Source organism: Lycium ferocissimum, chromosome 9, assembly GCF_029784015.1.
Source record: "Lycium ferocissimum isolate CSIRO_LF1 chromosome 9, AGI_CSIRO_Lferr_CH_V1, whole genome shotgun sequence".
Taxonomy (NCBI): domain Eukaryota; kingdom Viridiplantae; phylum Streptophyta; class Magnoliopsida; order Solanales; family Solanaceae; genus Lycium; species Lycium ferocissimum.
Genome location: NC_081350.1, coordinates 28,646,692 through 28,658,909, shown reverse-complemented (window position 1 = coordinate 28,658,909; position 12,218 = coordinate 28,646,692). Strand labels below are relative to the sequence as shown.

Sequence of the window (12,218 nt, the reverse complement as noted above, 5' to 3'; positions counted from 1 at the left end):
GTCCTCATATTTAAATATTACTGGAGTAATATGTGCACCTATACGAAGCTGGGACTAATTAGATGGAAAGCTGGGAACAGGCAGCTGCACTCACCTTCTCTTCTTTTCAAACTTCAAATTGAATTAAAGAGGAGCTAGGCTCCTCCAACTGCATTTAGCCATTTAGTGACCAAGAGAAATAATACATTAAATTGTAAATAGAAGCCTCCAGTTCAGTATAAACAGAACACAAATGTTGTCTGGAGCTGGCCTTAAAGCTATGGGTTCTGAAGAACCCTTTTGTCTGAAATTCTGTATTTGTACTAAAAATTTACATAAATAATCTATCAAAAATTCAGTAAGCAAAATAGATTGGGGCTCATAACCCATAAATTAAAAATGCTGGCTCCGCCTCTAATTGTAGGGTGGTAACAAAGAGAGCTTAATTTCCAGGATGCAAGCCCCCAGCACTATAGCTCACTATTATTCACATGCATGAACTGGAGAACTCGAGATTTGAAATTTGATTAAAACGATATTAAATTGAAACATTATCAAAATGCTAAAGAAACAAGATTGGCTGCATTCAAAAGCATTGTACTCCGTTGCAGTACTATTTTATTTAGATCAATTAATGCGTCTTCTTTTGTTATTGTAGTTAGATTCAATGCAATTCCATTTGACAAGAATGTGAAGGTGTCAACAGCTTCACATGGCTCACACTATATCATAGTAATATTAGCTTATTCAGGAAGCATCTTCAAATCTTTTGAAGATTGCAAGTTTGCAACCCTGTCAAGTTATGAAGATTATTTAATAAGAAATAGTAGTATATAATTAAAGATAAAATGACCCCTTTCCTTAGTCAGCAAGCATGTTCCACCATTAAGTCAACTAGCAGCTTGGAGCGCAAATGACGATTCTCTAAGCATAGTTGTGATTTGAACACATAGTTTGACGGAAAAATAGCGAGTTACTGAAACCTATTCTTCCTCTCGAAAGATCAAATTCCACAAGATTGTCCTGCATTTGATATCCACCAATAACAATTGCTTGGCCAGATGCTTTGCTCCGTTCAACAAACGCTAGACATATGACACCATCGCTAACTCTTACTAATGAATTTGCTCCGATAATTGTCCAATAAACATTTGGCTTGTGGAAAACGAGATTAATTTCAGGTGCATTGTAACCTAGCCGTGACATACCAATATATGTCGAGTTGAAGCAAGTTTTAAAAGGTTGCACTGGACGGACCATTTTCACCTCTTTTGGCATCTCATTAATAAAAGCTTTACTTACAACACTGTAAATAGAAGCCTCCAATTCAGTGTAAGGAACGGCCGTGCTGATTCTTGTCCCACCTTCTTCATTTTCATCCAACGAGAGTAACGTTTTATGGAGTGGCAAATTTTTTCCATTAATCCTAACCGAAGAAACTTGAATGTAATACTCTGGTGAGTCGCGCTTGATGCGTACATAATGTGGGTAGGTAATGGTAATATAACGCGGGTGGGTAATTATAGGTGTGTAGATAAGATCTCGTGATGCGTCAAAGGCAAGGCTAAAGAAATAAGGGCTATGTCCGATGAAAATTACACCATTTCGTTCAGTTGATGAGCTCAAGCAAATGGCAAATTGTCTGCTGAATCTAAAAATTGATGCAAATTGAGTAGCAAAGGATACAGGACTCTGCTGCCCAAAACCAACCATTCCCTTAACTTTTTTGCCTAGATTTTGTGTTAAATTGGATGGAGCGCAACTAAAGACAAAACTTGGCACAGTTGCAATGGGGCCTCGAATGGATCCGTTAATTGATCGGATTGACAAAACATCCTCGGCGATTTCACCTTCATCAGAGATAGCAATATTATCCATAGCTGGATTTGAAACAACGTTATAACACGCGTTGTTGTTGCAACCTGGTCGTGTGTTATTTTCGTAACAATTTCCACATATTGTTGACCTAGCAAGATTACATTGATTTGAATTGCAAAGAGCTGGCTTGTAAGTGGAACTTTTGTACCCTTTTTCACAATCTACCCATAGGCTTTCACCACCTAGATGGAGGGCTAGTTTAAGAGGGACAAGAGGTGTCCTTTGGTGAATTTGAGTAATGTATTGTAGGCTGGATGGGTCTTTCTTGACTAAGAGGAATAAAGTTTTAGGCTGGAAACTGGTTTTTGCTAGACAATTAGTGAATGTGATGAGAAGAAAACAAAAGTGGAAGAGATAGTACCCGGAGGACGACATAGGAAATAATGTCATGATTCTAGTATAAAGGAAAAATGGATATATATCTTAGGCATGTATTTATAGCTAAGGATGTGATTTATAAAAATATAGCTAGCCTGTAATTTTTAGTTATTTTCTTCCTTCAACATATTACTTTCAGTCTCATCAACTTTTTCATGTACTCTAATTGTAACGCCAGTTATGCGACCCATGTGGATATTTGACTAGCTCGCCTTACTTTTCCGTTAATTATTACTGTAGTTACTAATTAAGCTTGCTGCCCAACAAAGGAGGTTGCAGATTGCAGAACTTTCTCATTTGTGTCCGTATAATTGGATCAGTTCCAAATGGTTACGTTACTAGCTTCTTTTTTAGGTTTACCAATATAACCTTGTACTTCTTAAAAAATGTTTACGTCTGATTGATATTCAAGTAACTTAACTATTTTTTAGATAAAACATAAAATGAAAATTAAATACCCCTAGATTTATAAATTTATGACTTTGGATTGGGGGAATCTTAGTAGCTCAGTCGGTTGGCTACCTGAACTTTCACCTTGTAGGTGAGGGTTCAAATCCCCACGTTGTAATCCCCTTCTCCTACCCCGCTATGTAATAAAAAAAAAATTTAAAAAAATGACTTTGGATTAATTCAATTCTTCAACCAGCCACCTAAAAATGGACAGAGCCTCTAGGAGTTCCGTTTGATGGATAAAAAGTGTTCAAGTAATTACTTCAAGAATCATATATGCTTAGGACATATATAGGTCTAATAAAAATAAAAATGGATCTTTCTCCAAACTCAAGGTACATTTTGCTTAAGCGGTAACGTACTACAAATTAATTAGCCTTTTTAATTGAGGAGAACTTTTTTGGATATGAAATCTGGGTGAAATCTATATACGTGTGTGTGTTTTGGTAACAATATTCTTCCTTGAAAGTTTGTCAGTGTCCTTAATTTTATAATATCCTACTTGGATTATAAATACCATGTATCATTTGAATAGCTCCTCTTCCAACGGGAAGTATCTTTGCATATCCAAAGAGAATTTTAAATGGTGACCCGCATATACTTTATTAACGATATAAAAATAGATCAAACAATATCGAAATGCGAAAACCAAGGCATTATTTATACCTCATTATAGTATTTTAATTGAAATAATTAATCGAAGATCAATATTCTTTTGATAAGAATATGAAGATGTTAGTCAGCTTCACATAGCACACATGGCTAGATTATAATACGTAAACTTATTTGATGAAAGATCTTCATATGTTTTGAAGATTGCCACCCTAAATCATGTCAAACATGAAGCTTATTAAATCAGAAATTTTAAAAAAAATAAAATGACCCCTTTCCCTAAGTATAGAATTGATTCGAACACATAGTTTGTCGGAAAAAGAGCGAGTTACTGAAACCTATTCTTTTTCTCGCAAGATCAAATTCCACGAGGTTGTCCTCCATTTGATACCCACCGATGACAATTGCTTGTCCAAGTGTTTGGTTTCGTTCAACAAAGGCTAGGCACACGACATCCTCGTTAGCTTTTACTAATGAGTTTGCACCGGTAATTGTCCAATACACATTTGGCTTGTGCAAAACGAAATTAATTTCAGGTGCATTGTAGCCAAGGCGTGACATTCCAATAGCAGAAGAATCAAAGCAAGTCTTAAAAGGTTGCACCGCAGGGACAGTATGCACATCTTTGGGCATCTCATTAATGAAAGCTTTGCTCACAGCACTATAAATAGAAGCCTCCAATACAGTGTAAGGAACCGCCGTGCTTATTCTCGTCCCACCTTCATCATCTTCATCCAACGAGAGCAATGTTCTATTCAGTGGCAAAGTTGTTCCGTTAATCCTAATGGAAGAAACTTGAATATAATACTCCGGTGAAGCCCGTTTGATGATAAAAAAAATTTGGGTGGGTAATGATAGGTGTATAGATAAGATCTTGAGAGGTGTCAAAGCCAAGAGCAAAGAGATAAGGCCTGTGCCCAATAAAGATTATTCCATTTTGTTCAGTTGATGGGCTCAAACAAATGGCAAATTGTCTACTGAATCTAAAAGCTGATGCAAGTTGAGTAGCAAATGATACTGGACTCTGCTGTCCAAAACCAACCATTCCCTTAACATCTTTGCCTAGATCTTCGGTTAAAAATGACGGGGAGCAGCTGAAAATAAAGTTTGGCACAGTGACAACGGGTCCTGTAGTGGATCCATTAACTGATTGGATTGTCAAAACATCCTCCGCGATTTCACCACCACTATAAAAAGTACTCATAGCTGGATTTGACACAATGTTATAGCACGCGTCGTTGTTGCAACCTGGCCTAGTCTTATTTTCGGTTCTACAATCTCCGCAAGCTGTTGACCTAGCAAGATTACATTGCCTTGAATCACAACGAGCGGGCTTGTACGTTGAGCTTTTGAAGCCAGTTTCACAATCCACCCATAAGTTTTCGCTACCAACGTGGACGGCGAGTTTAACGGGGATAAGAGGTGTTCTTTGGTGAATTTCAGTAATGTATTGTAGAGTGGAGGGGTCTTTTTTCACTGCAAGGAAGAAAGTTTTAGGCTTGAAAATGCTTTGAGCTAGACAAGTTGATACGATGAGAAGGAAACAAAAGTGAAAGAGATAGTAGCTAGAAAACGACATCGGAATTTGTATGATTTTAGTGTAAAGGTAAGTATGCAATAAGCAGACGTGAGTGAAATATTGGATATCATAAGCATCTATTTATAGCTACTTTGAGGAAGCCAGCCAACCCATAAAATTGATGGCACTTTCGAGCCCTTTGATTTTCTTATAATAATTGTTCCTTCATGTGAAGAAATCTTCATAAGCCTTTGCAATGGAGAAGTTTCTTGGTTATGAAAGTTGAAATCCTTTACATATAACCTTTTATTATTATTATATATGTTCCTTTCAATCTCATCAATTTATATAATATCCTAGAATAATGCAACCCATGTGGATATTTAAATAGCTCCACCCTTTACTGGCGAATATCTTTCCATATCTGGAGATGATTTTAAATGGTGTGCTACACTTAATATTCTATCAAGGTCAAATTAAGGAAGCTGCCCCGAAAAGAAATTTGCCACCAAACCGGGAAAGTTATATTTTAGTTTTTGTATATCCACGTTCTTCTTTTGCACTATCATTCAGAAGCACCGACACAGTTTTTTCCTACTTTCTTGATGTTATTTATTCTTGAACGCATAAACAAAATGGATTTAAGTTATACTATATTATTTATGAACTAGTTAATTTGTCCGTGCTTCACACGGTCATGAATGACCTTATTGAACTTGCGAATGATCCTTCTCCAATATTTGAATATTAAAAATAACAAATGGCAAATTATTGTAAAAAATAAAACTATTGAAAATATTTCAACTTAAAGTTAATATTAAAAAATAACAAAGGGCATATTCTCGTAAAAATCATATATGTTCAAAATATTCCAACTTAAATTAAAAGATAATGAATGATATAAAAGTATAACTCTTTAATCAACCTTTTTTTCTTCTATATATTCTTTGATTTAAAATTTTACAATGAATTCTTCAACTTAGCGGCGAATTCTATTCACCTTCAACAAATTTATGAAATGATCTTTCCGAAAATTTAGTAGAAAAATGAGAAATTAAATTATTATAATACCAAAAACAAAACAAAACAAAAGCAAATATATAAATAATATACATAAAAAATCTAGAAAAAATGCTTAAGACAAAAACCAAATATGGATTAAGGCATTAATTACATTTGTACTTACTCAATGGTGGAGTCCTTGAAGAGAGAATATGTAACAGTTATTTTGCCTATTAGTCCTAATTAAAAAAAAATTATAAATATCAATTGTATTGTGCACAACAAACTTCTTAAGGCCATTGAGAAGATAGTGTCAAGTCTTCATTTCAGAATTTATATTGTGTTGAGACACATTCCTTGAATTTTATTCTAACTTTGGAGTTACTACCCTTTTGTCTTCATAAACACATTGGAGAACTATTCTCAATTAGTAAACCTTGCGCAGGTATACGTGAAAATGTAAGCGCATTCTTCAGATGTTTATTAAAGTATCAAACAAAAAAATTCACCCCTTATTCAGCATGCTTTTTTCTCTTTACCAAAATATCAACTTGAAAAAATAATAATAATAAAGCTCTCTTAGCATCAATCAAATTGTCAGTTTTTCTTCTTTAAGTTTTTTGCAAAATGTTGATGCTTCAGCAAAATCAAGAAATAAAAACATGTTGTTTTCCATCGTTTGTTTCTCTTATCATTCATATAGATTTTAAGAAAATTGAAGAGAAAAAGAAAATGCTGGAGTGACACTATACATGCGCACCAGAGAATAATCATACCAAAAAATGAAAGTCATAGTACTGTTAAAAATCAATACGTAAGAGTACATGTGCCACTATATATGTACACCAGAGAATAATCATACGTAAAAATGAAAGTCATAGTACTGTTAAAAATCAATACATAAGAGTACATATACAGAAAGCAAAAATCATGTAAATAATAGTGTCAATGACCCCAATGAAGATAATTAAACTGAATGTAATTCATCAACTTTGTTACCTTCTTTACTGGAAATTCTAAACACCTCCAAAAGCCTACTGCTTCTCCTAAAGCACGGTCTGAAACAACATATTAATAATTAGGTTAAATAAAAAGCAAAAGATACGTATATTGATTCTCAGTAAATGACATAGGAAATGACAGCGTATAGGCAAAGAAATGTGGAAGAATATGAAAGTAATAAAATACTGATAAAGGAACGTGGGAACGGCAGTATTAGCTAGAAGTAATGGCATTAGAAATGGATGAAGATGAAAGTAAAAAAAGGCAAGCAATGGTATTGAATGAATGAAAAGGGCGTGGGATTGTGGTCTAGGAAAATATTGGAATTAATTCACTACTAACTACGGAGAGAGAAAAGCAAAATTGCTTGAAAACAGCGTTTGAAACGGTCACAACTATTCTGAAAGGATATGTCTAATTATCCTTTTCACTAATTAATTAATATAATGAAGGCAACAAAAAGAGAATTACGATAAATGCAGATGCTGGGCTTTTAGGCTGCAATGTCAGCGGGCCTATGCCCTGCTTTTATATATATATATATATATATATATATATATATATAACCTATTGTAATAGTTTGATTACTAAAGGGCGGCCCGGTGCACTAAGCTCCCGCTATGCGCGGGGTCTAGGGAAGGACCGGCCCATAAGGGTCTATTGTTCGCAGCCTTACCTTGCATTTCTGCAAGAAACTGTTTCCACGGCTCGAACTGTGACCTCCTGGTCACATGGCAATAACTTTACCAATTACGCTAAGGCTTCCCTAATAGTTTGATTACTATTTTTATTAAATTATAGATAAATATTTATTAAAGAGCTGTACATATAATAACGTAACTGACCTGATTATATAAACGACAAAGTCTGTGTATACTCAGACGCGAATCTAGAATTTGTAGAGGATGGGTTCACTACTAATAAAGGAAGGAAAAAACGCATTAAGTGGGGATTGGTCCTTGAACCTCAAAGTAAATAACTTTGCCTTCAACCGAGTGCACCACTAAGCCTTTTGTAGCATAGGTTCCAAAAGGTAATACTGGATATATTTTAAAAATTATACACATAATATACCGAGTTTAATCGGATGACCATGTGTTCACGTGACCTTTTTTTAATACCTAAACTTACCTCTGTGTATACTCTACCCTCCCCAAATCCCACCTGATAGAATTATACTGGGTATGTTGTTATTGTTGTTGTTGTTGTTGCAGCAAAAGGCCAACTATGCCATTAACCAAATGGCCCATATTTGCTATTACTGACTAGCTGATCCCAATTTCCCCACTACAAAATACAATCTACTTTTTTAAAACCAAAGATGCCAATTTTGAACTACCATGTATAATATAGGGGTAATATTGAACTGTCATTTTAATACTAGTAAATATGGCCCCTGTAAAGCAATTCTAACAACCCTATTCCTTCAAGTTCTGCATCATAAACTCTAACTTTTATAACACTTCGATTCCATTGCCAAAAACTTTTTCCAGCACTCAAATGGTACACATTTTAGTAACACATAAACAAGAACAAATTTCATTCCACCTACAATATGTCTTTAATTTACATTACATAAGATTGACTAAAAAAGCAAATTACCCAAAAACAAAAAATATACGCTTCCATTTTACCAACAAATGTAATTTAAGATGCCCTATAACATTACATAAAATTGATTAGAAAGCTGATTTCATCACTTATGTTGTAATGGTGGACAAAGCAATGCAACCCATTAATGGCCTAGTGAAAGACCACTGTCGCGAGAATTAAGTTTGCTATTTTCCAGCATCATCGACTGCAAAAGACTCCCAATCAGTAGTATTTTTTCTCAAAATTAGCAACCTTCTTCTTCAACAAATTGTTCTCAACCTCGAGAGCATTGGATTTTTTTTTCAACTTGAAGATGACTTTACTGCGTTGGGAGGAAATTCATCATCGTCTCATTTCCAATAATCACAATTTTTATTAAGGACAACAAGTATTTTGAGACAGAGGAAGTACATTTCTTCTCAGTTATAGAGCACTGCTCTTGTTATAATATGCCTATTTGTTGATTAAAGGAAGATAAAAGACAAATGCGATGGTAATTAAAAACTCTACCATCAATTCCAAACTTCTTCTCTCTTTAGGATAACGAGAAAACCGATTCTTGTCCTATGAAATCTATATCTATATATTATTAAAAGCTAAGGAAAAAGCCACCACATTAAGCGAAGTGGCAGCCTAGAAAAAAGCCACATGGCATAGTTAGGACAATGCTCCAAAAAAATAGGAACTAGAAAATTAATTGGAAAAAAAATCCTACAAAACTAGCTAATCGTGCAGCTAATTAACTACCTTTGTAATAAAATAAAGCTTTTAAATTAAAATTTTGAATTTGATTTAAATTATCCCACTATAAATTTTTTGAAATTGAATTAATGGATAAGCCTATAGAAAAATGTGGTAACCGTGCACCATAAGCACGTTTAGGACCATCTTTTTTTATTATTATTATTTTATTTGGAAGTTATCAGATGAATAACCATTCACATAATCAACTTTTGTGGGGTGGCGATTATTTTAATGAAAGCAAAATTAATAATTAATGTATTAGTGTTGGATTTATGGTTTATTCAAATTATTTTTCATTAAAATGAACAAAAGATATGTATAACTATATCTATTAGGATGCCCAATTAATCCCAACAAAATTCCAATTTAAAAAAAATACTAAATTATGAAAATTTTAAAAATTGCAAACTCATATCTACTACTGAAAAATAAATCACGCTTTTTTCACTCCTATGTAATGGGGAGATTTCACGCATTCAACCGATAGTTTTGAAATATCTATATGTTTCAACAATTTTGAAAATTGTTTAAAAAAAAAAAAAAATTGAATTAATTAATTTATCCACTTAGTTGACATATTTTTTTAGTGCACTTGTGGTAATTTTTTTGAATTACTATGATCAGTTTTAATTTGTGGGATTGCAGTTATTTTTTTAAATTGTGAGTTAGATGATGGGAACTTACAGTTATCTTAATGTAGTTAAAACCATCTAACTTCATTCTTAAAATCCGGCTCTCTTCTGTACAAGTAACATTGTTGCTTGTGTTTCAATTAGTCGCACACAATGTTTCAATCCTATCGTCTTTTCTGGTCCTACAGATACATTGTTTATCTTCCTGTTAAATCTTGATTATGCAACATGTTTGTCTATTTTTATTCCTCATTTTTAAATGTCATGATATTTTTAACATGATGATTGTGTTTGGTTCATTATTTCTTCATCATTAGTGTATTATATAAAATCGGTGGAAGAACAAATTGTAACAGAATTCAAATCTAGGTGACGAAAAAACTGTAGTGGGGATTACAGTAAATTTCAAGAGCCACTGTACTGAAGAGTTTTATCTCATCAAATCAAGGATGTTGGTGAGTTTATATTTACAACACTACTTATATTATTTATTTCAGAATTATCGTTTTAACATTTTCATGTTCTACATGCAGATGTTCATGGTCGTATTATAGGAAATTATGCTATTAAATTAATTTTGTGGTCTAATATATCTTGGCATGAAATCAAGCAAGTAGTATTCAAAAGTACAGTATATAGATTCTCAAATTATTATTAGTTTATTGAAACAGATGCTCATGATATTTTGACTTGATTGGTTTTTTATGTGTTTATATTGTTGCTTAATGATGGCGATGGTTTATCTACTCAATTCAGTTTTGATAGGAATTTTGAATGATTTATTCAAAGATAAAAGTCATCCGGATGAAATGGAGAAATCGGCTTGAATAGCTTTTAACATTTTTTTTAGAAGGAAATACTAATTTCTTTTTTATTATATACTTTTCTTTAATTAAAAAAAGTAGTACATAGGGTAGGAAAAGGAAAAATGGGGTAGGAAAAGGAAAAATGGGAGAGGATATGAATACTAAGTAGCATATTTAAGGTGTTTTCTTCGTTACCATTTACATAACTATTTTGCATATGTCACTCTACCATTTATGTTTCATCTTGAAGTAGTCTTTCTTGATTAGTTCCTTTTTGCATTTTGTCTATAGATCCGGACGTGCTTTGTGTTGGTTTGGACATTATGTGAGTCATATTGTGTTTTTTCCTGCAAGATTCTTCACTAGAAGAAATATTTCTTTTCTTAATCTTCTACTCCCTCCATTTCATAATAAGTGGTGTTTTTAACTTATGCATACCCCTTAATTAAGAAATTGCTTACTCCTAGAAAATTATGAGTGTTTTTACTAACTTACCCCTAATTAATGCCTAGAAAAAAAAAACTATTTAATGATTCTTGATTATAAATAAGGGCAAGTTTGGAAGAATAAGATTAATTTCTTCTTGAAATCCTAAAGCACTACTTATTTTGAAACAAAATGAAAAACCTAAAACACCACTTATTATGGAATGGAGGAAGTATCTTTTATATTCAATAATTGTACCACGATGCAAGACAAGTTGATATTTGGTGATAATTGATACATTGTGTTCTTAATATAGTATGGAATTAAGTACTTTTGCGAATCTACATATGAATTTTGAATTTATTTAAATTTTAAATTGATACTTTATTGTGATTTTACAGAGAACTTTCATATGTAAAGTGATGTTAGCTCATTCTTCTTTCTGCAGATGACTAACATGTTGAAAAGTGCTTGAAGAACTCAAGTCACGGGAGTAAATAGTTAACAACAGAAGCTTGAGGAAGGTAAAAAAATATGTTCAAGCACAACATAAAGCAACATGTCTCGCTCATTCTATTTAATGTCCAAAAGGGTATTATGCAATTGTCCAAAATGATTGTTAGAAGTATAATTTCAAGTTCAAGTTGCTCCAATACTTGCTCTAAGTAGGGGTGTTTATGGTCCGGTTTGATTCGGTTTTTGGTTAAAACCAAACCAAACCAATTAAGTCGGTTTTTTTTAATATTCAAACCAAACCAAACCATTATAGTATAAATTCTATCGGTTTCGGTTTTTTCGGATTTGTCGGTTTTATCGGTTTGGTTCGGTTTTTGCGGTTTTTTCGGATTTTAAGAATGTATTCATACAAAGAACCTTGAACTAAATGGTAACTAAATACAGCTTTGACCGTGTCCATTCAAATCTAAGAATCTTCTTAATTAATTCATTAACTTTGTTTAGGTATAGGCCTATGGCTGTGGGTATAGGAATTGCAAAAACATAACATCTACTTTTCATGATTCTAGTTACCTCCCTACATATAGCCTTTTGATATTACGCAACCCTCCGAAATTTTTGTTATTTGACTCATCGTGTTTATGAAGCATTGAGAAGAAATCACAGAAGTTAAAACGGAAAATGATAAACAGAAAGACAAAGTCATCTACCAAATCTTTTTATATTCCAATTGCCATTTTC

General features: G+C 33.2%; 1 protein-coding gene and 1 pseudogene across 1 annotated transcript; both read right to left on the bottom strand.

Annotated features, from left to right (window-relative positions):
* Positions 1-574: 574 nt before the first annotated feature.
* Positions 575-2,249, bottom strand: LOC132069366 (probable aspartic proteinase GIP2). The gene has a single exon (XM_059462732.1). It carries the CDS (start codon positions 2,245-2,247, stop codon positions 904-906), a length of 1,344 nt encoding a protein of 447 aa, XP_059318715.1. The 5' UTR covers positions 2,248-2,249; the 3' UTR covers positions 575-903.
* Positions 2,250-3,333: 1,084 nt separating this feature from the next.
* LOC132069365 (probable aspartic proteinase GIP2) lies at positions 3,334-4,876 on the bottom strand (annotated as a pseudogene).
* Positions 4,877-12,218: the final 7,342 nt, after the last annotated feature.